The 24540-nt window shown below is 41.2% G+C and overlaps 2 protein-coding genes across 3 annotated transcripts in view; one reads left to right on the top strand and one right to left on the bottom strand.

Annotated features, from left to right (window-relative positions):
* The window catches only part of kif16ba (kinesin family member 16Ba), a 37444-nt gene extending 20062 nt beyond the window's left edge, over window positions 1-17382 (bottom strand). For both annotated transcript variants that reach the window (XM_078291809.1, XM_071899882.2), the window contains exons 1-15: window positions 17252-17382; window positions 14971-15040; window positions 14315-14428; window positions 12157-12273; window positions 10927-11024; window positions 10404-10513; window positions 9396-9538; window positions 8456-8624; window positions 7529-7660; window positions 6601-6776; window positions 4694-4759; window positions 3567-3626; window positions 2056-2175; window positions 1479-1530; window positions 924-1061 (exon numbers count right to left, since the gene is read on the bottom strand). In XM_078291809.1, the coding sequence (XP_078147935.1) occupies window positions 924-1061; window positions 1479-1530; window positions 2056-2175; window positions 3567-3626; window positions 4694-4759; window positions 6601-6776; window positions 7529-7660; window positions 8456-8624; window positions 9396-9538; window positions 10404-10513; window positions 10927-11024; window positions 12157-12273; window positions 14315-14428; window positions 14971-15040; window positions 17252-17298 (1612 nt within the window). In that variant the 5' untranslated portion in view covers window positions 17299-17382. The remainder of the gene's footprint in view (window positions 1-923; window positions 1062-1478; window positions 1531-2055; window positions 2176-3566; window positions 3627-4693; window positions 4760-6600; window positions 6777-7528; window positions 7661-8455; window positions 8625-9395; window positions 9539-10403; window positions 10514-10926; window positions 11025-12156; window positions 12274-14314; window positions 14429-14970; window positions 15041-17251) is intronic.
* Window positions 1-24540, top strand: part of snrpb2 (small nuclear ribonucleoprotein polypeptide B2) — a 59378-nt gene extending 34838 nt beyond the window's left edge. The window contains exons 2-7 of the mRNA XM_071899886.2: window positions 18442-18515; window positions 19582-19754; window positions 21469-21603; window positions 22437-22472; window positions 22944-23032; window positions 24115-24540. Coding sequence (XP_071755987.1) covers window positions 18452-18515; window positions 19582-19754; window positions 21469-21603; window positions 22437-22472; window positions 22944-23032; window positions 24115-24274 — 657 coding nt within the window. The 5' untranslated portion in view covers window positions 18442-18451 and the 3' untranslated portion in view covers window positions 24275-24540. The remainder of the gene's footprint in view (window positions 1-18441; window positions 18516-19581; window positions 19755-21468; window positions 21604-22436; window positions 22473-22943; window positions 23033-24114) is intronic.

Raw genomic sequence — 24540 nt, 5'->3', positions numbered from 1 at the left:
TTCACCTTTCATGAACAGGTTTTCAGTCTGAGCATCATTTTTACTGTGACTGCACTGTTAGTCAGCTGTAGTTAAGGGAATAACTCGGGATGTCAAGGAAAATTACTCATTTGAGATGTGTGTGGGAGGAGAGAAGCTCCATCAGTGTTGCTGCAGCTCCTACTAGTCGCTGATAGAGGTCGACTGAATGCCTCTTTAAAAAGGAGAATACAAATTTTTTGCCCATGAAAAGTCTAAACCCAGCGATGCATTTCCACAGTCAGAAGCTCCTCCTGTCTGTTTGAACTCATGGACTCCCATTGTTTTCAATAATAGATTAAAAACTGTTTCCAAGCTGCTGCCTTGACAAATGTAATCCATCATTTTAAATTTCACGTGTATTGTATTCTTCGCCACAATCATTGCTTCCATCGTATCAGAAGTCGTTCCGTTCTGCTGAACTGAATGTGAACAGATCATTGTGTGTATTTGTCTTCCGCTCTGTAAGTTTGGTTTTGCCTCTTCACCAGAAGAACGTAACAGTAATGGGAAAAATGAAAACAGTCCCATTCAATGCAATAATTAGCTGTGTGTTAGGAAAAAATACACTAAATGTGTTATTTAATAAATAAAATCTCAGTTTGTAATGTATTTTTGAAAATAATGGGAATGTATGACTTCCAGGATGTTGGAAAAACCTGTAGCAGAACAATAATGGAGGAAAAAAAAGGTATAATTGCACTGGTATTATCCTTTCAGTGTCTGAAATCAACAGTAGTTGCTGAGGGAGGAGAAAGAGTTACTCCTTCACTTTCCACCCAGCCGGTTCGAACCAGACGACCTTCCAGTCACAAATCCACTTCTCTAACTTCTGCCCCAGCTTCCCCCTGAAACCCTGGACCCCCCCCAGCTGTCCCGTGTCCGGACGGCGCTGCGCCTCTCACCTTGGTTGAGCTGGGACGGCTCGGTCACCTGGACTCCGTTCACCGAACACTGAGCCCCGCCGAGCGGGACCAGAGTCACCGTGCCGCTCTGGTTCTCAAACAGGCAGTGTTCACTCTCCAGGTCCAGACCGTGAAGGACTGACAGGAGACACACAGGCATGAGACCGAGACATCAGGCCTGCTGTTCACTGACCATCAACACTAAACATTATAACATAATAATAAAATGTATTTATAGAGCACTCAGCTAAAAGCAGAGCTTATAAGGTGCTTTACAGGAAGACATGAAAACAAGATCAGTACAATATAGGAGAGATAAAAGTAGGAAATGCATTCATGAGAAAAAAGGTAAAAACACGAATAAAATGCGTAAAAAGGAAATAAGGAACAACCCAATAATTTAAGATATGATTTAAGATAATAATGAATGAAAAAAACGAAGTATTACCAATCAATTTTTCTTCATTACAGAGATCCAACATCTTATACTCAAAACTCTAAAGTCCCTGATGTAAGTTGCAGACAGGTTTGTATATGAATGAAATCTTCACTCACTGATGTCCTGCTCTGTGGAGGCATCGTCTCTGCCCACATAGGTTCTGCCCTCCTGCTCACAGGAAAACACAAAGTCACACAGAGTAAAGACACACATCTTTTCCACAGGAGGCTTTTTCCAGCCCAGGTGAACAGACTTTACATGGCAGTTGTCACCGTTTAAGGGACAATTTAATCAAAACCCCTCAGGTTAATGTGAAAACTTCGACTATTAGATGTACTTTTCTGCTTTCTATCCCTTCTCCCCTCAGGGCGATTTAGCGATTTAATCCTAATTTCTGGAGACTGTTATGACATTTCAGGGTTATTTATTTCACTTCACTGGAGCTGGGGTAAACCTGAGGGAATAAATATATCACCCAAACACACTGGTACTACACACTGCTACACACTGGTACTACACATTGCTAGGTTGACTTTTCTCACGTTTTCCCCTTTTATGCTGAGAACCAGGGGCAAGCAACAGTGTAAACATTTTTAAAATCATATAACAAGTTGGTTTAAGACACTGTGAGGATGTAGTGAACCTCTATGATTCCTGAGGAAGGCTGGAATATAAATGTGCATGCGTTCTGACCTTCAGGTGGTACAGGATGATGCCGGTGCTGAGCAGGTCGTCGTCGATGCCGATGAGGTGCGGCAGCTCCGAGTCCAGCACCACACCGATCCCCTCCTTCCTCAGAGCCAGAGTCTCCTCCTGCAGGGACACCAGTTTAAATTCACTGTCAAAAGCCTTTTTTTTTTAAAAACTTATTTATCCTGCAACAGATCACTGAGCATGCAGGCTGTTTTCCAGCAATGCCGCACTTTACATCTGTACAGTTACAGACGTTCCCACAGGGAGCTGCCAAGTACAACAGTTCGATCCGGTCGAGTAATCTGATTGGACAGGAGGCTGATGTACAGTATAACAGCACTGGGATGTTTCACTAGACCCTTTCACACATGAAACCCATAAAATTGCCGTTTTAATTATTCCGGTAAAGGCAGCATTTTGTGTTGTTCACACAAGTCATGCTTTTTTGCTTTTTTAACGTCATGCTGCCATTCACACAATGCTGGCAATACATTCAATACTGTTAAACCGCGTCTCTGCAGTTTGAAAACACGGCGGCTAATCTCTCCGTCCGCCTGAACTCCGAGCGTTAGAGCCATTTCTTTTCTTTACCTTTTTTCTGTGAATAGTTTAGAGGAATAGCATCACCTGGTGGCCAAGTCCCTGTTTTCAACAGACACAAACAGTGTTGTCTGTAGTAAGTGTAGGAAGTGAGCAATCATGGGGCCACTGCCAGTAAACTGATCCAGGTGGAAGACACCAGAGAATGTAGTAGTTTTCAACCGTGAAACAATCAGAAATAATGTAACCTTTGTTTCATTATTTTGGTTACTTTTTGTATTATTTGATTTACTCATCATCATATTCTGAAAAGGCCTATTTCAGTTTTTTCGTTGCGTCACAACTTCACCTGCTACTCCATCCATTTATCACCACCATCATCATCATCATCATTACGATCAACAACCAGCATCAACAAATAGTGAGTAAATTCAAGAAACGCGCTGAGAACATGTTTGGCGTCTATAACCTTTCTCTCTTATTTCACCGTCTGTCCAATTCAACATTTTCCTCTAAAAAAGTCAAGCTGCAGCTCATTGTCTAGTGGTTTGTATTTCCTCCTACAGTTGGACAGCAGAGCGTCTTAACGTTGTGCTCTGCTGTTAATGTTCTGGCATCGTTCACACATACGGTCGATATGGAACTTTACTAGTAACTTTACAACATCTTGAGCAGTGAAATTGGCAGAAGTGATTTACCGGCATTCGGATCCTTTTCACACATGACAGCCTGCCGTTACATTACAGAACCGGCTGCATGTGTGAAAGGGGCTTATATGAATCACTCTGCTTTACAGCTGTTCTCATAGAAACAGTTTCTGTGTTGTAGTGGAATCCTGAGGGAACGGTTTTCGATGCCGGAGACGAATACAAGACAAAAATCATAACCTGTTGTCTCAAATGACCAGTACTTGACGAACAGCTTTGTCTATAGACCTGTGGTGATATTGCTTAACGAGGGCTCGCTCTCACCTTCAGGATGTTCTGGGTCTCGTTCCATTTGTTGGTCCACTCCTTCGTCAGCTCCAGAACCTGCGAGAGAGCACACAGAACCCGGTCGGTCAGACCAGTCTGAAGCAACGAGGCAAAACTCTGCAGAACAGCAGAAACAGACTTCAAGAGGAAACAGGCAAGTTTTCAGCTCATGTCAACTTTTAATAAACATTTGTCTTGTTTGACGCTGCAGTCTGGACTTTCTTTAAAATACTTCAGAAGAGTGTTTTGTAGATGGATCGACACAAGCATTCCTAACATCCAAACTACACTTAAAGTAATAATCTGTGACATTTTCAAATAAATAAATAAATGTCCATTTTGCTTCTCTCTATTACTGACGACTTATTACTCATCCTATGAGCAACAGAACGGCCTTATATCCGAAGTCCTACTAGTATTTTTGTCTGTACCTTGACTCACCGGTAGCAGATCCACTGCCATCATTACCTGGCCGACTGCTTTAAAGTAATAATCCTTGACATCATCATGCAATTTAAATGTCAGCTTTTACATTTGCTGTGATGCATTTGACATTTCTGGCAGCAGCAACAGCAGTTTGTCTGGAATAAACAGAAGAAGAGCGGGAGAGCGCCACCTGCAGAAACTCAAACTGCATCAACAGAAAATCCAAGCTCCGCCCACACACTGTTTGATTGACAGGTGATCTCTGGAGCCAAGCGGTCATTGCTGTGACGTTTCTGCACTGCATTTTCCAAAGACACAGCCAAATCAATAAGACAAGGATCTTGTGGATTATCACTTAAAGTAGAGTGATGGTGCCAAGTTACTTCGTTCTGGAGAGAGAGTTAGGAGCCAAACCTTCACACCAAATTTTGATTGCATGGTTCAACAGCAAATTTTGGCAAGTTTTAGTTTTCTTCTTCTCCATCAGCCACTGTCAGGAAACCAACATTCACTTAAGAAGTCCCATTGTAAAAATCTATTTGGAAGCAGCAGTCGATTTGATGAAGTCTTCACTCAGCAGCCATTACCAGTCCCTCTTCAGTCATGGTAACATTCTAGAGGTATTTCAATGCTTTAACTTTAACACACAGCAGTTTTAATCGTTGTAAACATAAACGTGAGACAGACAGGAGACTTACTCTGGCTTCGTTCTGGTGCAGCTTCTCCTCCATGCTCAGAGCGGTGGGAGAATCCAGCAGAGCGATCTGACAAGTAAACACACAGGTCAGACACACTGCGCTCTTACAGGAAATAAACAGGGGTTTGTCTCAGTGACAAACATGGAGGAATGCTCATGCTGAATTAAAGTCGGAGCGATGACTAACCTCATCTCAACACACACACACACACACACACACACACACACACACACACGTCTTTCTATACTTACAAGGATCTTCGATTGACCTCATTCAGTTCCTAACCCCTAACCCTAGCCTAAACCTAATTAATATAATAATTAACTGTATTTGTATAGCACCTTTCATACAAAATGTGCTTCACATACAAAATATAATAAGAACAAAGAACAAAATGTTAGACATACAAAGCAAAGCAATTCACAGTAATAGTAATATAGTAATAGTTGGAAAAGGAGTAAAATGAGTTAAGAAGAAATAAAAATACCAAAATACTATAATACCATAAAAAACCAGGAGGGTATAAAAGTAAGAATACAAAGATAAAAGGGCAAATTTAGGAAAACAGCCTTAAAGTAAAATTCCACCCTCTGATAATCTCATACTCATCAATCTTTTTACTAATCAATCATTGATGTTCAACACATTCCAGGAGTTATTTAGTGATGAAGTGTTGTAATTTACTGTGAGCCCACTTTCCCTCAACCTGCCTCGTCTACTTCTACATCAATTTGTAATTTCCTACATTTGGCGGGATGTTTTTGTCTGAACTTTACAGTCAGTAGATCCAGTCAAAGTCAAAGTGCCTCAGTGTCCTTCTGTGTCTAATTTGCCTTTTTTTGTAGAAAAAGTGCTGCCTCAGCTACATTTTGTGCTGAGGAGATGAAAAGTAGGTCAAAAAACACTTTGTTCCATAAAGATCAGCTGAAACAGAACAACTACTAACAACTTTTCTACTGCTGCTTTCTCTATTCTGGTTGTTGTAAAAAGTAACGTGCCTACAGAGCGTGAAACCCCGCCTCTTCTCTTCTGTAATTGGTCTAATCACATAAAAGCAGTCTGCATCATGTGCGCTCCTCTAAAATATAGAACTTTTCTCAGCTTTACAAAGTGTGGCACTCTACCTAAACAGAAGCCAGTAGCAGCTTCTTTTCCAAAGTGGCTACTTTCCCTCCTCACAGCCACTCCCTACTGATTTCATGTAAAGAAAAAAGACTCTTTGCAAAAGCGTCTCAGCTACACTGGGAGTGTTTCTGTTCCGTCTGTTTGTGTCCGAAGAGTCAGATCAGATACACAGCCATTTACTTCAATACATCTGCTGCACGGAGCACACTGCCGGATCTGAATCTGAGCTGTATTGAAGCTGCAACTTTGGAGATACACACGGCTTCTACTTTTGTCGCACTATGCAGCTGTCTGCGGCATATTTGAGCCATATAAATGTATATTAATGCCAAGATTTTGCTTATTATAGTCATTTATCATCATGTCAGTAAACAAAATAGAGGATACATGAACCAATGTCACTGAAATAAATGTTGGAGATGAAGTTATCTATGGAGCCGCTGAGAAGCTTCTGATTGGCTGCAGTACACCTACACTCTCAAAAAAAGTGACTTAAATACTCCAAAATTAGATAATTGTGTTCACTTACAGGTAAAATGGCTCAACACAACCAGTAGACCACAGCGGAACAAAAACGGACCTGCTGTAACAGCTTAAAATGAAAATTGCAGCTTAAAGTGCTGCAACTGGGCCGCAACAAGTCCGGATATGGAAATGTTACGTGTGCAGTGGAGCTCAGGCGTAACCCTGATGGCCACACAGCATCGTCTCAGCGTCACACCCAGAGAAACGCCGTGTGAACTCTGATCTGTGAGGTTTCAGAGTCTCTGAGTCGTTGTTACCTGGTTTCCCTGGACCAGCAGAGCTTTCAGCCTGGCGATCTCGGCCCGCAGCTCCCTGATCAGCCGCACGTTGCCGTCCTCGTTGATGGTGGGCTTGTTGATGATGTTCTTGGCTCGGTTGGCGTAGCGAAGCGTGCTGAGCGTCTCCCCGTAGTTCACATCAGCCGGGGAAATGGCTGTCACAGAGAGGAAAGATCATGCTGCATGAGCTGTTTGGAGACATTTTATGGTCATTTTTTACCCTTTTTGGGACTCTAGAGAACCAATCCCTGGTCACTTCAGTATTTTGGAGAAGGCTGACATGAAGCAGCACTAGCTAACTCACTGTGCGTTATATGGACAAACAAACTTCTCCGGTGTTTCGACTGACATGAGTGACTTGCCAGCACCATAGCTCCTGCATCACATCGCTAGCTTGTCTGGGAAGCTAAGCAGGTCTGGCTGTGGTTAGTCCTTGGATGGGAGACCACCTGGTGCTGGAAGTGGTGTTGGAGGACCAGTAGGAGGTGCTCTTCTCTCTGGTCTCATGAATAATATCCCCAATGCCCCAGGGCAGAGACAGGGACTCTGTCCTGTGAGTGAGCACCGTCCTTTGGATGAGACGTTAAACCGAGGTCCTGACTCTGTGGTCAATAAAGATCCCATCGGCACTCATCGCAAGAGCAGGGGTGTAACCCCGGTTCCCAAAAAACAGGCCTTCCTTCCATCATGGCCACCTAATCATCCCTCGTTACCCAATTGGCTCTTTCAGTCCTCTACTCTCCACTGAGATAGCTGATGTATGAAGCGCTTTGAGTACTTAGAAAAGTGCGATATAAATGTAATCAATTATTATGAGGGTGAGTAAATATTAACATTTTTGGGTGAACTATTCCTTTAAAAACAGAGGATCCAGCTGATTGATGCTCTAACTGAAGGAGCGACTCACTGGCGATCATGATGGTCTTGGAGTTTCCCCCCAGACTGTCCTTCAGCAGCCAGGTGAGGACGGAGTCTCTGTAGGGAACGAACACCGACTTCTTCTTCAGGTTGGTGTTCAGTCCGTCCTGCGTCAGGTCGGCTGGACAGGAGACACACAGCAGTCATGAAATATAATGTCCACTGACAGGGCTGATGCATGTAAATACAGTTCAAACAGATAACAGTTCTGATTATCACTTTCTTATAGGCTTAACACCAACTCACTATAGATATATAGACAAAGACATTATTTTCATATGCGAATGTCTGCGAATGCGTTTCCTTTTATTTTAAGTGGAAGACTTAATGCAGAACTTAATACAGAATTTGCTCTGTTATCTATATTTTACGTATATCCAAATAGATGCTTGGTTTGACTTGAAATAGAAAATATGTTTTTTGCCACTTTCTTAGCCCATCATAACTTAATATGGCGATCTGTTTCATTTTAACATTTAAGATTTAGAAACCTTACCAATTAGGGCTTGGCAATAATTAAATATTATTGTTTATCATCTTCAAGTAGAATCGTATCACGATGAAATTATGATATGGAATTATCGTGATACACGATTCTGTTTTCTGATTCTGAATGATAAAAGCAAATACTGGTTCATATTGCTCACAAAATGAGATTTGAAACAAATTAGGGAATATTATTTGAAATTTACAGATCATACTTTATACTTCTAATTATTCTAAGTATTTGTATGGTTTCATTAGATATATTCAATATATTTTTGCTTTGCTTATCCCTTGTGTTTTATTGTAATCGTTATTCTTCTTGTCTCTTATTTTTATGTAAAGCACTTTGTAACTTTGTTTAGAGCTATATAAAATTATTATGATTGGTTATGATTATGGTTATTAATGTGTGTGTATTGTGGTCCCTCACCCAGAGCGGAGATGACGTTTCCCAGAGTGACCAGCGACTTGTTGATGTTTCCTCCCTCCTTCAGACGCACGCTGGTGGCTCCGGTGGCGTCGGCTCGCTCGCTGCCCGCCAGATCCACCAGGTGGATCTTACTGACCGTCTCACTGGGCATCTCCGCATCGAACTTAGCCTGGGGGGTGGGGGGGGGGGAGAATTTTGATGCTTATTAATGAGAAATCACACAAGAAAAAAAAAAAAAAAAAACTAAAATCACCTTAAAAACTCAGCGACTCCCACACAGACACACACATACACACAAGCAACAACAGTAATATTTACAGCACTTGCAGCTCTCAAGAGATACAATCAACATTCAAATTCAAATTTTCTTTGACTTTCTACAACTTGAGTCGGGTTGAGCTTCCACTCCAGTTGGGCTGAAAACCATCTGATGCAGTGAATGTGTGAAACAAGTTGGAAAATATATTCTGCCATATTCCTGTAATCTGATCCATTTGTTAAATTCCCTGCCTGACTTCCACAGAGAATTTACAACGGGCAAAACTAATCTGACTCCAGACTCTCTGTAACTTTATCTAACATGATGGACTCTGACTCTTCTTCTGTGGTGTTCATACCAGTTAAGAACACATGAAGAAATAGCTGAATATGAGCATCAGTCCAGACTTCATTTTGTTTTGCTAGGCTTTCCAAGCATGAGGAACGGCATCCATCTACTTATTATACCATAATCCCTTGTGTCTAGGTGTGGTTTCCTGTAGTTGGTTGGATTACGTTCTCACTCCTTACACCTTCTCACATGCTGGGTGTGAACGCACCTCTAAACTCAAGCCTTTAAAGTGTCAGTGTGTAATCTGTGAGTCCTGCTGCCTCATCAGACTGAAGCAAACCGCTGGAAAAACAGAAATTCACTTTAAGAAGTCAGTCAGTAGCTGCGGACCTGTGTGAAGTTGATGGTGAAGATGGCGTGGGAACGGCTGCTGACGTCGTTCATGCCGGTGCTGGCGGTGGTGCGGTTGATGTTCCCGGCCTCCATCAGCTCCTCCACATCGCTGTAGTTCTGCACCAGGTGTTTGGACAGATCTGAGGTCAGAGGGGGAGGAGCAGGTTAGAGGTGGAGCTCACACTTGATCAATATCAGCTCGGATCTGCAGGACAAATGCTTTTTGCATGATCCATTTCTTTGACTGACTTGCAGTTCTGTGTTTAGCCAGGTTATTATAAACGAGGTGCTAAAACACACTGTCGTAAACTGAAATAAAAATAAAAATGAAACAGTGAAAAAGCTACATTGATTGATTGATTTTGATTTTATTAAAGCACCATACACCATACTGCTGCCCCGCCCACATCGGCTTTCAGACACTGCGAAACAAAGTGATCAAACAAAATATACTGAAAACATAGAGTACATGTTGTCCATCTATAATTCACCTTCAAATTACATTACAAACTATGAATATCATAGTATCCAATAATTCATTCAGAATAAATAAGGATTCCTTCCTTTCCCACTCCTTACAGAAATATTGAGCAGTGTCAAAGTCAGATATTCAAGTCTTTGTCCATCCACCATCAGAAATAAATCAACTAAAATGTAGTAAAAAGTATGTGACATGTTTTTAGTTTTTGTCTTTTTGTTTATGTGCAGGGTAAAAAAGTGTAAAAAAAAAAAAAAAAAAAAGGAAAAAAATATTTGTGTTACCACATAAAATAACTGTTCTGAAATTCTGTCATGACGCCATCCCTATCAAAAATACTGAAACAAGAACTGAAACTGACAGTCGTAAATAAATAAATAAATAAATAAATAAATAGGGCCAAAGCCACACTGAAACTAATTATAACTGAACAGAAATTGAACAAAAAATGGAAAACTATGTAAAAATACAAACGAATGACCGATCCCACCCCACAGCAGCCCTGGTGTGTTTCCCTCTGCTCTCACCCTCGACGTACGGCCCGTCTTTGGGGTGCTCCCTCACCCTCAGGTTGTAGGTCTGGGTGGATTTCCTCCTCAGCAGATCCCGAACTCTCTCGTTGTAAATCTCCAGGTAGCTGAACGCAGAAACCACAGGAACACATGACAGAGACGAACACCAGGTTGACTGATGAGGAACTGTCTTTTCAAGTTTGCCCGTTTCCCAAATATGAGCGGCTTTACGTCTGTCAGCCTTTAGTTTACGGTGCTATGTGCAGCATTTTGTTTGTTGATTCCAAACAAACCGGAAACATAAAACACATCACTTCCTGTGTGGCAGAGGATTTTTCCCAGGAAAGAGCTACCAGACACCGGCTGTTTAGAACAGACAGTGGAGAAGCTTTATGAACTGGATATACAGTAGGTTGAATCACTGTAGTCAGAACGATCGGTGACAGAGAGGAGCAAAAGGAACATTTACTTATATTACAATGTCAGAGTATTTCTTTAAACTACCACCTTTCATCATACGCTCTGGATCCTGACTCACCTGACTTCTGTGCGGAAGGAAGCTTCGTCCCATCGAGTCGCTCCGGCGATCCGGCTGAACAAACCCTCACATATCCTTGGGATGAGACCCGCATCTCCCTGAGCACAGAACACCGAGACGCATCAGACCTCAGGAGCTTTCTGAACCATCAACACATCATCATTAAATTAACAGTGCTGCCTTGGTAAACCAATGAGAGCATGTTAGGGACGATTGTTCTCCTCTATCTCACTCCAGTAGTATTGTTAGTTCTAGTGTTTCTCCACATTAAGACTACATTTCCCATCAGCCCCGTTGCTTCCTGCCCCCCCTCCCCCTCCCTGAAGAGGATCAACATGTTGGAAGTGATTTCTCCATCTTCCTTTCCCTCCTTCCACCATCTGCTGCCAGAAACTCTTTCAGCTTTAGCTCCGTTTGCTCTGGAAGAACAGAACCTCTTCCTGTTTTGTGCCGTAAAGCGATCCAGCAGATTTCCCTCCAGATCCACCAGGTGGAGAAACAATGGAGGATGCAGAGTAGAGGCTGGTAGAGGCTGACAGGCTGACCACTGAGGGTCTGGTTTGTTTACTGTAATTATACGAATGTCTCAGAATTAATGTGGTTATGATTTATTGATGTTAAAATGATGTTTACCTACATGGCAGTTTAAACCCCACTCCTCCAGTTGAAGGATGTCTCTCTAACCACTAGAAATCTTACTTTGTTTTGCATCCATGAGCAGATTACATGAGTGTCACTTTCTAAATTTCCTCCGTCTCCCTCTGTTTACCTCTGGATGTAATCTTACAGCCAGCAGGTTTATTGACGATGTGAAGCTGCTAATCCAATTCATTGTCCATTGTTGATAAGATAAAGCATATGAATAATCCCTCACATGGCTGAGTTTGGAGTCTGACTTTCCCCCCTCCCAAGATTTCCAACACAAAACGCCAGATTAAGTACAGACAGCTCATGACCTTTGACCCTCCACATTTTCTGTCTTCTCCACTAATCACTAGAAAATGAAGGTGAATGGAGAGCGGCTGAAGCCTTGCTTGATGACTTCACTGTTCATGTGAACAGCTGAGTGCAGCATTGGCAGCGGACCAGACAGATCGGCGGGTCAGATCTGGAGTCTGAGAGGTTTATTATGCTGTTAAAACTCATGGCTCAGTGGCTCTGGATAAGAGCGTCTACTGAATGCCTGATATGTAAACGTAAAATGTCTAGTGGGAGAAGTGTTTGTCTCACCGGATTTCCCATCATGGTGTAGGACTTCCCCGAGCCGGTCTGACCGTAGGCGAAGATGCAGGCGTTGTAGCCCTCAAACGCCGCCTTCAGCACATCAGAGCCCAAGTCTCTGAAAACCTGGACATTAAAGGAGAAATTATCATTATTATTATTTAGGGATGGGACGATGTACTGAAATTCAATATATCGCAATACAAAAATGTGACAATACGTATCGTGGGGCAGAGAAATTAATGGTGATATCAGCTCCATGTTATTCTGCTGTAGTAATCACTAATGAGACTCTTGACCATCACAGTTTCACAAGCTCTCCATCCAAATTATATTATTGTCACTTTGTAATGACATTTTTAAATTGTTGTTTACATTCTAGCAGCCAATGGCATCGCTAGAAAGATTTGTGTCTCAGAAATAAACAGAATTCACAGTCAGCCTTTGTTGTCACTGAACTTTTATTGATCACATCGTATCGTGGTTGTATTGAATCCTGAATCTCAGATTGGGCATCGAATTGTATCAGGAGATAAGCAGATTGTCCCATTCATATTATCATTGAAATCAAGATCTTTTTTCAAGAGAGACCTGCTAACAACAATACAGTTATAAAAACATGGAAGACATGGAAGTTCATTCACACATCACCACACAGCAGACAATCAGCAAACTAAGACAAATCAGTGGAAACAGTTACAGTCAATTTTTAGAAAATCATAGTTTACGAATTTAAGCTTTTATAAAGAAACAAGGGATTCTAATTTTAAGGACTTTTGCAAGTTTTCTTTTATAAGGCGCATTTACATGTAGAATATCTAAGATTAACCTGGCTCCATAGTTACTGGATTTAAACGATGTTGATAAAATGCAACTGAAGTGTGGAATCAAACTGAAGAGACACGCAAGCCTTTAGGTTTGTAGTATAAGTATAACAGGACTTTGGCTCTCAGAAATGAATCGATGTGAACTGCTGGAGAGAATTACATATATTTTAAGGAAGAAACATGACTGCTTTCTGAAAATTTGGCAGCCTTACACTGACTACACTGAAACCTTGCATTTGTTTGTCAACAATGGAAAGGTCTAATACAGATATGATGAAGTGATTCTGTCAAAATGATCTCTCATGAAATTAGTCTAAATGTCTCTACCTTGTATTTTTTCAGTGTTATAGGTTATAGGTTATAGGTATGCTTATAGGCTTGTATGTTCTATATTCAGAAAAATGAAAAATAAAATATAAAAAATTAAAAGTTTGCCATGTATAAGGCTGTTGACGTTCACAAGGTTGCCCAACATTTTCCTCAGAGTTCCACATGACTAAGAAGCTCAGTATCGATGTTGGAGAGCTGGAATATCTGTAATATGATACGAGGAAGCTTATGACAAGATTACACATGGACATGAAGTCATGTCAGAGGCTTGAGTAAACACACACACTATCAGCAGCAAGCTCTTTTGACCGAGAGCAAGAGTGAGACAAATCCTCCACACTGCAACCCAGAATCCACCCCCTTTTTTACCACTGTTAATCCAAAAAGAACAGAGAAAATAAAATCACCTTCGAGTGGCATAAGCTGATTTATGTATAATCTGGTTAAAGGTCCATATTCTCCACTCTCCAGTGTTTTATTTTCTGTCTTGAGGTCCATTCAAAGCTGTGTGTGTGGTGTACCAAACACATGTACCAAAAACACTCTCAATCCATTTTTACACGTTCATTTTCCAGCATCTCTTTGAGCCTTACCAAGAACAGGCTGTTTCTGTCGCCGTGTCTTTAAGGCTCATTAATATTAACGACCCTCTGTTCTGATTGGCTAACCGTTTCAAGAGTGAAACGTGAGATGCCGCGGCCCGGCGGCTACAGATAGGGAAAACTCTCCGGTAATAAACAATGACAACCACTCAACCGCTTTGAAAAAAACACTTTGTTAGTCTATTATTTCTTACAAAAATGATAATGAGCGAACCTTTGTGACGCCACAAAGTTACGGAAGTCCAAACGGCTCGTTTAGAGGCTCGCTTTTCTAATATGGATTGTGTGGATTTAGTTGGCAACCGTGCGTTTTGATACTTTCACCATGTTTAGATAGACCATCCAACTCCTTTATAATCACAGAGGCAAGGGGAGTCCTGCTTTACACCATATGGGACGCCTGGTTACCTTTTCCTGAGAGACGAAGCTGGAGCTCTTACAGTCTGCTGAGTCGTAGGAGAAATCATATGTGAAGGTCTTGATTCTCTCCCTCATCGAATCTCCTGTGATGCCATCTGGGATCTGCAGGAATCAGAACAAAAAACTATGAACAAACGCGTTCCACTACAGGGCAAAAACTGACTTAAAGACAATTTTCTGGCTGAATTATATGAATAGAATGGAATGAACTGAATTACACTGTCCATCAAAAGTTTGGACACACTACATTTTTCTTTATTTTCACTATTTTCCAGATTTTAGAATAATAGTAAAGACATCAAAACTATGAAATAACACAAATGGAATTATGCAGCGACCAAAAGAGTGTTAAACAAATCAAAACTATCTTATATTTTAGATTCTTTAAAGTAGCCGCCCTTTGCCTTGATGGAAAGGCAAAGGCTTTGGAAAGAAATTCATACATAGGATCAACTTCACTATTTATATTTGACTAGGAAACTAATTTCAAGCATTTAAGCAGAAGCCTTTAGATCAAAATGGCTTTAAGAGAATGAAAAACACAGAACATTCAATCAGGGGGGTCCAGACTGTTGACAGGCAGTGTGTATGTGAATGGGAAACACAAGAGACAAAGAGAAACACTTTTTTTTTTTTTTAAATACCTTCAGGTTGGTGATGGAGGTTTTGGTCCCTTGCATCTCAATGATGCACTTTGCAGTCAAGTCCTTCTCCCTGTAAAAGTCAAATAATCTTCTGTAAACAGTGCAAGGTTTCTTCTGTTAGACAATTTGTAATACTTGAGTTTACTGTGCCAACATCCACTTGCTTCATCCATCTTACAACATGAACACTAGGGTCACAGACTGTAAACTTCACTAATCAGGGTTACCAGTCATTTTAGGGAATCCTTTTCCAGAACTTTATGTCAGATCTGAATCACTTTATTTCCCGAAATACAAACAATACAGAGAAATCTGTCTTGATGGCCAACAAAGACATTGTGAGTGTATGTTGTGGCAACAGGACATATAGACGAGACACTGAAGAAGGCCAGAGGGCAGAAAGAAGGATTTTGTCTGCAATGGGAATAAAGTGATCAAGTTTAGATCCAGTCATGAACTGAATTTAATGCATGGTGCAAATTCAACTTTGTGAAATTTCAATTCAATTCCAATTCTGTTTCCTGTAGGTTTTTCAAATTCCAATTCCTCAGTTGAACTGGAATTGATGAGTTCATTCATGAATTGACCCCAAACCCTGACAGTGATCCTCTGTTTAAAACTGTTTTTGTTGAGTGTTTTTTTCCAATTTTTTCCAATCCTAATACTAAATTCTATCGACAGGATAACAGCGGTCTGAACACAGTCTCTTTATGACATTTATTATCAGGTCATATACCATCTGGATTCAGACACTTAAATATTCTGGTGAATAAAAGGCTGTTAATACTAAAAAACTAAACTCTGAAAGGATATGAAGTTTCAAAAAATAGCTTCAAATTGCTCATTCTGCATGCTTGAGAGAATGACCTGTAACTTTGTCATTTCTCAGATCCATCAGAGCGCTCACTGACATTTTGTTAATTTCTTCATTTTTGAACGATCTTTTAATTTCCAGGTTTTCCCAGAATGAGAGAAACCGAACTCATCCAGTCCTGGGACAAACTCTCAGCCTCCTTTGATCTCTGTGGTTCGACATCTATAAAACCGAAAGGACTGGACTTGAATAGAAATCTATTCTGCCAGTAGAGCTCCATGTTTGCTTAGAGATGTACGACCTGCCTCCACCCAGTCTGTGTTCTCAGGCTGAACCACATCCCTAATGTTTGATTTGTGAGCAGTAAAATAATCGCTTCATGCTTCTGGTTTGAAAGTCTTTGAATTCAATCGGTGTCAATTCCACATTATCAGAACTAGGGCTGCAACTAACGATTATTTTCATTTATCAATTAGCTAATCATTTAGTCAAGAAAGAAGTAAAATGTCAAGAATAATGACAAATGCCCATCACAAGTTTCCACAGCCCAAAGTGATTTTTCAAAGTGCTTCTTCAGTCTGACCAGCAGCCAAAAAAAAAAAAACCAAAGTATTCCTTTTATAATGAAATAAAACAGAGAAAAGCAGCAAATCTTAGTGTTTTTTGAGCTGTAACCAGAAAATGTTTGGCGTTTTTACTTGACAAATGACTACAACGATTCATCGCTTATCAAAATTAGAATCGATCAATTTTCTGTGGATCGACTAATCGTTTCAGCTCTGATCAGAACATAAACTCAGCTGTTAAAAAGTGTCTCTGTTATCTTAGAGCCAGACACAATTACTGCAACACATTATGTAATGATGAGTGCTTTCAGCGCTGTAAACCGCTTCCATTATGAGCCTGTCAGATAATGAAGGATCAGGTTAACTGTCCAGGCACACTGATGGGAAAATGTGTAAAAGAGCTTTCTCTTCTCTTAAAGATCTGACTAGAAATCCATCCAGCTGCACCTGTCCTGCCTCTGAATACCATACAAGTGGAGGGGAAAATAACATGGCTGCCTCTGCCAAAAACCACTGAATGAATACCTGTCCTAGTTGCACATACACAGGCCATAAACTGTAGTTTGTGTTGGACAATAAACAACCTGCTTCCACACTGGCAGCTGTTTGATAAAAGCTAACCTGACATTTAGCTAGTGTATTATGTTGATTAAACTCCAGGCTGGGCTCGCTGGAAACCGATAATCCTTATGATTTCACAGGTATAACAACCTTAAAAGAGGCTGCACTTGTGAAGACGAGCATGTATTTACTAAAATTATTTTAGAGTCCAGTCATGTGATTTAAACGTCCCACACTCAAGCTGTGGAGAGCCAGTCACCTCAATGAGCATCACAGCATAATAACCTTAACATTATACCTGACTGTTAACGTTAAATCACAGTTTCTCTCTCAGACTCACCGCCTGTTCATGGGCCTGAGCCGGACAGCCACCCGCACCGATGCCATTGCACATCCCGGTTTTGTCCGCACCGTCCGGCTAGCTTTGAAGTGAGCGACGCTCTTTTATAACGGCTAATTTAGCTAACAGCGAGATACTGTGGATAACTTTGAGGGATAAGGAGAGGGAGAGGGGGCAAAAGTCACAAAGATAACTGCACGCAAAACCTACAAACTCGTCCAGATAGGCTGGGAAAGGGGGTTTGCTTTCAGAGAGAGTCGCCACGGCTAGCCGTTATTGTTGTGGCGTCTCAGCGTCCCACCGTCCGTCCCACTGTGAACCGGCTCACAGCCATGTCCACTGTGTAGTAGCCGTTAGCCCGTTAGCTAGCTAGCGTACGATGATAGGAAAACCGTCCAACTAGAAAGCGTCATCAGCTGATAAAGCAATACATTAATACGGAAGCCCGGAGAAGACAAAACAGTTGCTAACTCTTAACGCTAGGCCTGTTTGCAGTGAGACTACATTACGGAGGAACAGTTTGAAAGACGTGTCTACATGAGACATTATTTGAAAGTCGGACGCCAAACATAAATGTCATGTTCCATAAAGTAAATATCATCCTATAGTTCCACTCCTAACCTGATGGTGGCAGTACAGGGTAGAGATTGTTAAAGCAAGAACCGGCGCCAGCAAACCCACATTTCCTGTTTTATACGAGAAGTGTGTGTGGAAAAGAGGTGAGTTTTTACATTTCTGCAGTCTTAAGTCACTTCTATAATGTTTCACTGAAATACTGGTACAGGTAATACATGCCGGATGGATTGTGTTCATATGCAAGATGTCAGTGCTAGAGGGTAAAGTCATTGAAGCCAACATTTATATCTAACGTTAGTAGTTAGCTTGACGGCTAGGCTAAAGTTATGAATGAACGTAAAGCTAACGTATGCTAGCTTTGTAAGAGACCAACCCAACATGTTTTTTACCCTGTGGTTTTACCTAACTAACCCAGTCTGGATGAGAAGTTCAACGACAAATACAGCTTCAAACACATCTCCAGTGTTATCTGTGTGATCGTGGACAGCTCAGTCAGGGTTTCTGAACAGGTTTATGTTTGAAAATCACTTGTCCTCTGAAGAAATGAACGTGGCTGGTGATTTCTATAAACATTGGAAGTATGATGAAGCTCCTCTGTCTGTTGTTGTTTCCACAGAATCCACCATGGATATCCGGCCGAACCACACTATCTATATCAACAATATAAATGACAAAATCAAGAAAGATGGTAAGTGTGAATTCATTCATTCTCCAGCAGTGAGTCCTGACTCCTTTGCTGTGGGAACTTCACAGCTCTTTACTGTTTCTGCATGTTGGCAGTAGGGAGGCTGTGGTACTGATGCCAGGCTGAAACAGGCTGTCAGAATGACCCCAGTACTAAAATCTGATACAAAGAGCCACATTTAACATTCATTTTCAGATTGTCAGCTGCATCAACCAGTATGGGAGAATGACTGACTTTATTACAGCATCACAGGCTCCTTTGGCTTACATGCTATTCTTAAAATTGCTTTTTAAGTCATCACTTGATATTAGTAGAAGTCAAACAAACATTATTTTAACTAAAAGAATACTTTTGAAAAAGGAGTATGATGCAAGTTTTCCTTATTTATAAGCAACTGAACAGAAAACATGCCCCACTATTTCACTAAGAATTGTATTGAGAAAATTGACCTTTTTATTGCAGTTTTGGTCTTTCTTCATGTATTTTTAGGTTTTGGAACATCAAAACGGCAAAAATGAATTGCATTTTAATAAAATTAAAGTGGCTTCTCATGAAGTAGATATCGTAGAATAAATTGAAAATAAGCTTGGCCGATATCGAAAATGTTATATCGCGATACTGTCCCGCCAAAGTACAGCGTTATACAATATTATCTTTTTATTATTATTTTATTTCTTCCAAATTACATCAAATTTGTAGGATATAATAATATTAACAGCCTAGAAATTTGATCTTACTATTCAAGCATTGGAGGAAACAATGGCCATTTGGTGTAATTTTCTCATTGCTGCTATTTCCAAAAAAAACGGGCTGATTGTGGATATTCAATAATATCAAGTATCGGGCCAAGTCTTTTTGATATATTACATGTATTCCTTTAATTTCAGTAATTTTATTATTTAGAAATAATGGATTTGGACACAATACAGGTAACACACGTCACTTAGCCGCTCCAGCTGGTGTTGGGTCAGCAGTGAGCAGGCGTATCAGAGCAGGCGGATCAGAGCAGGTGTATCAGAGCAGGTGGATCAGGTGTTGAGCTGACTCTCTGTTCTGTCTGGTCCTGCAGAGCTGAAGCGCTCGCTCTACGCTCTGTTCTCCCAGTTCGGCCAAGTCGTCGACATCGTCGCCTTGAAGACCATGACGATGAGAGGACAGGCGTTCGTCGTGTTCAAAGAGCTCACCGCCGCTACGAACGCACTGAGGCAGCTGCAGGGCTTCCCCTTCTACAACAAGCCCATGGTAGGATCTGACTCTAACATCTGTCTCAGGTAGCATGAGTCTGCATCGTACGACACATCTGGGCTGCGTTTCCCAAAAGCATTGTAAGCCTAAGATGTTGGTACAGTACATCGTAAGAAGCATCTTAAGGTTACGGTGGGTTTCCCAAAAGCTTCTTAACTAACGATGCTCTTAAAAACTCGTCGTAGATTAAGATGCTCCTGGCCACTTGTAGAACACTAAGAACATCTGAAAGAAAAGAAGCATCACTTACCATGAGGCTTCCACCTGCAGCTTTATTTTGACTACCAATGCTGATTGTAGTCTACAGTAAAATATGCACACAATGTTTATAACCATGATCAAATATTTAGTAGAGTGAAAAACACAGAGTGCAAACATTTATAACAAAGATGTGAAATGCAGGCGGTAGTTTTCAGGGCATAATCAGGAATTTCATTGTTGATTTGATGAATTGGGTAAGTGGGGGAAAAGTGATATAATATAGAAAATGGTTGCCGTAGCTGCAGATAATTAAACCCGGGATTGTTGAACTGAGGGAGAAAAGTGTGTGTGGTGGGGGTCTTTAAAAGAAACTGAATAACTTTGCGACGACCCTGGACAGTCTGATGGGGATGAAGAGCAAAATATGCATCAATACAAAAATCCTGTACACTGATTGATTGTGTGTAATTAGTAGTGATGGGATGATGTATCGAAATTCAATATATCACAATACAAAAATGTGTCAGTCCGTATGTTGTGTCAGGAACATGAATGGTGATATCAGCTCCATGTTATTCTGCTGTAGTAATCACTAATGAGACTCTTGACCATCACAGTTTCACAAGCTCTCCATCCAAATTATATTATTGTCACTTTGTAATGACATTTTTAAATTGTTGTTTACATTCTAGCAGCCAATGGCATCGCTAGAAAGATTTGTGTCAGACTTAGTTGACAGTGAACTTTTATTTATCGCATCATATCGTGTTGTGTTGAATCCTGAACCTCAGATCACGTATCGAATCGAATCAGGAGAAAAGCAGATCATCCATCACTAGTAAATTTGTGAAAATTTCTTGTTAAGTGAATTCAACAGAGCGAACACAGATCGTTTCGGGGTTAAAAGCCTCTCTAAATGTTTGGCCTTGAAGTCGTTCTGATGAAGTATGACTTCAGTTTGTGTGTCAGACAGTTTACCTCTGTCGTATTTAGAGTAAATAACAGCTGAACTGGCATATTAGACTGCACACAGCTTTTCACAATACCTGTTCATATGTTGAATGTTTTGAAGACGAACTGATCTGGACAGTCAGTACATTTGCTAGTTTTTTCAACCAGCTGCTTGTGTGTGAATTTTTTTTTTTTTCATTTGCAAACATCTATTTTCTGGAGCAAATGCAAGTAAAAGGCTCACACAGTCGCGTCCTGCTAGAAGCTGAATTTGTTCGTCCTTTCCTGCTGTGTAAAAGCAACAAAATCCAGTAATGTACCAAACTGCCGGCTTTCTGAGGCTTTCTGTCTCTCAGCTGAAAGGCTTCCAGGCGAGGCGGCGACAGTTTCGTCTTCCTGCTTCCTTCACCCAGCAGTGAAGTCTGTCGCCAGCGGCTGAATAAAATGGAAATGTCAGAGTAATTTACTTCTCTTTCCCCTCTGAAGACGAACATCGTCCTCCAACCTCCCATACAGGTGGAGGCTTTGTTTTACTGACTTCTCTCCTGTCTGCCTCCAGCGGATACAGTACGCCAAGACCGACTCCGAGGTCATCGCCAAAGTGAGAGGCACTTACGGCGACAAGGACAAGAAAAAGGAGAAGAAGAAGAAAGCTCAAGAGCCGGTGACTAACGTAACCAAGAAACCGGCGGCGGTGAGTGCTGCTTCAACAGCGTCAAGAGTCGATGTTACATAAACTGACAATTAGAGATTCACTGATCCTTCAGCAAGCCGTCAGTCTGAATCCGACAGCAGTGATTGGCCGATCACCTTTTCCAGTGATCACGCTATTGGCCCACGTTCGTTATGTAAGCTGATGTGCCTCTTGACAGCAATTGAACACGGTCTTTTTATCTTTTTTTAATAGAGAACGGGCCCACCTGTTCTCTGTTGCAATGGTTCTCAACCTAGGGGTCAGGATCACCTAGGGGGTCGGTAGATGCATTTTGGGGGTCACAAGATGATTTATGGGATAGGGAAAAACATATTTCTACCATTTTTTTTTCAGATTTTTCTCTTCTGAATAGTTTTCAGCCTCTCTGCCTCCTCTGATAATGAATCAAACCTGTAAAAAAAATTGACCTGAAAAGGGAAAATCATTCTTTGGTTGAACTGTTCAGTCTGTATATGCAGCCCGGGGGGGAGGGGGGGGGGGTCGCTTTGTTGTCAGGACTCACAAGCCAACAAGGTTGAGAGCCGCTCATCTGCTGCACTTGAGTGAACAGAAAAGTGGATGTCAGTGTTGGAATTAATAAGAACCTCCAGATGAGCTCGTCTGTTCTGAAGTGCAACCACACACACACACACACACACACACACAGGCATCAGACTTTAAAAACGAGTCATTTAAATTGTTTCAGATTGTAATTGTGATATTGTTAATCCTGTGTTTTTAGTACATTCTGCATAATTGAGTCTCTACTGTCAGAATGTGTTTCTGATTGAAACGCACTTCACTTCATCATCCGTCTTCCTGTCTGGTTTCAGGGAGCGCCCACGCCGGCCCACGCCCCGGCGGTGCAGGTAGGACTCTGCTGCTCATCTGTTTCTTTCTCTTTACTGTCCGGGTGTTTTTAGTGAAAGGATTTCACCATGTTTTTATTTTCTGAAATATCTGAGCTCATGTCAGGAAAATATTTTTCGACAAAATGTACTTGATGTAAATCGCATTGGACAAAAGCGTCTGCTAAATGACGTAATGTAAAATGTCCAAATCTGCTCAGTCCTGCCTAGTTTTTATTGACTTGGATAGAAAATGTATTATCTAAAGTTGTTTTTTCTTTTTGTTTTTTTTCAACTGATAGGCTTTTATGTAGTTCATTTTTTACATATTTTATTCGTTTTATTCCTCTTTTTAGATTTACCTCAGCCATTTTAATTCCTATTGGCTTTAATTTTTTGTTTTATTGTGAGTAAATCAGTTTGGAAAGGGCAGCACAGATATGATGTTATGAAAATAACAACAGATTATATTTGTTGTTATTTTCTCCTCAGGTTCCAGACAACCCACCCAACTACATCCTGTTCCTCAGTAACCTGCCGGAGGAAACCAATGAGATGATGCTGTCCATGCTGTTCAACCAGTGAGTAGAGAAACTCTGTTTACTCCTTCAGTTCAGTCGGTCTGTCCAGGTGTGAACAACGACATTCAAACTAATAACGGCACCAAGACGCCTGGAAATGTGAGTCTCAGTTCTCTAACAGAGGACTGCAGTGTGTTTCGGTAGAAGTGAGACTGTAATCCAGCCAACTACAGAAAACCACCCAAACGTATGGTTTTATGAGTTTGTTGTTTGTTGTTTGACAGAATGTGTCAAGTCCAAGTTCCTTCCCAAGAGAAATATGTAATAATATGAATAAAACACTAAAAAGCAAAAAGTTAAGGTTAACATTCCCAGCCATAAAATAACAGGCAAGGCAACAAGGTTAAGAAATGAATAGAAGTCAAAGGTTATCAAAAGGCCTTATGATAGAAGTACGTTTTAAGAAGAGATTTAAAAGATGATACTGACTCTGCCGGTCTGAGGTCCTCAGGCAGGCCGTCCCAAAGCCTGGGACCCTGACGGCAAAAGCCCGGTCCCCTTTAGTCTTTGACCCGGACACAGGAAGAGTCATAAGCTTCCTGCCTGAGGATCTCAGACTGCAGGCGGGATTCTTCAGAACTCTTTGGTGCACTGCCAGGGTATCAGTTTTACATTTTTGGTTGGAGGAGCATTAGATACAATGGTCAAATCTTCAGGTTCTTATTGGTAGGGAATGGGTTGATTGTGTCTTACAGTACAGGCACTATAGTAGACTATTAGTGCATTGTATTTTCCTGGATTACATGAATTGTACATTTAGAAGAATTTAAATCACATTGTTTCCCCTTCTCCTATGTCTTATTTTTCTTTCCTTGCTTTTGTCTGTCTAGTTTGCTTTTCTTTTGAAGTTGTATATCCTATGTAATTGAGAGTTTGGAAAGATAACTCAGGCCCAGGCCATGCAAAGCCTTAAAAGTAGTCAATAAAATCTTAAAATCAATTCTGAAACGAACCGGCGACCAGTGAAGAGAGGCTGAAACAGGAGAGACGTGGCGCCGTCTCTTAGCTGTAGTTAAAGCCTCTCTGCAGTGTTCTGAGGACGTTGGTCACCCGGTGTGTGTCACCCTGTCTGTCCTCCTCAGGTTCCCCGGCTTCAAAGAGGTGCGGCTCGTCCCCGGGAAACACGACATCTCCTTCGTGGAGTTTGAGAGCGACGCGCAGGCGGGCGTGGCTAAAGACGCGCTGCAGGGCTTCAGGATCACTGCCACCTGCGCCATGAAGATCACATACGCCAAGAAGTAGTCTGTCCCCGAGTCAGTGGACAGCAGGGGACAAAGAGACTGAGGGGGGGCGGGGGGGGTGTTCCCTGGATCTCTGCTGTGGTTCTGTTTCCCTTTTGATTTTTGTAAATCCTACACAGCTTTCCTGGAAGATTTTTTTTTTTTTTTAAATGAGTTTGGTTTTTCCGGTCTGATCTCTGTTCCATCAGCGAGCGGTCGAGAGAAACATCTCTGAACCGCCTCTCTGTTTTGTAAGACAAAATAATAAAGGTTTTTGTATAAAAATCA

Source organism: Centroberyx gerrardi, chromosome 3, assembly GCF_048128805.1.
Source record: "Centroberyx gerrardi isolate f3 chromosome 3, fCenGer3.hap1.cur.20231027, whole genome shotgun sequence".
In the NCBI taxonomy this organism is placed as follows: Eukaryota; Metazoa; Chordata; class Actinopteri; order Beryciformes; family Berycidae; genus Centroberyx; species Centroberyx gerrardi.
The sequence above is the reverse complement of the archived record's forward strand: the minus strand, read 5'-3'. Positions and strand labels throughout refer to the sequence as shown.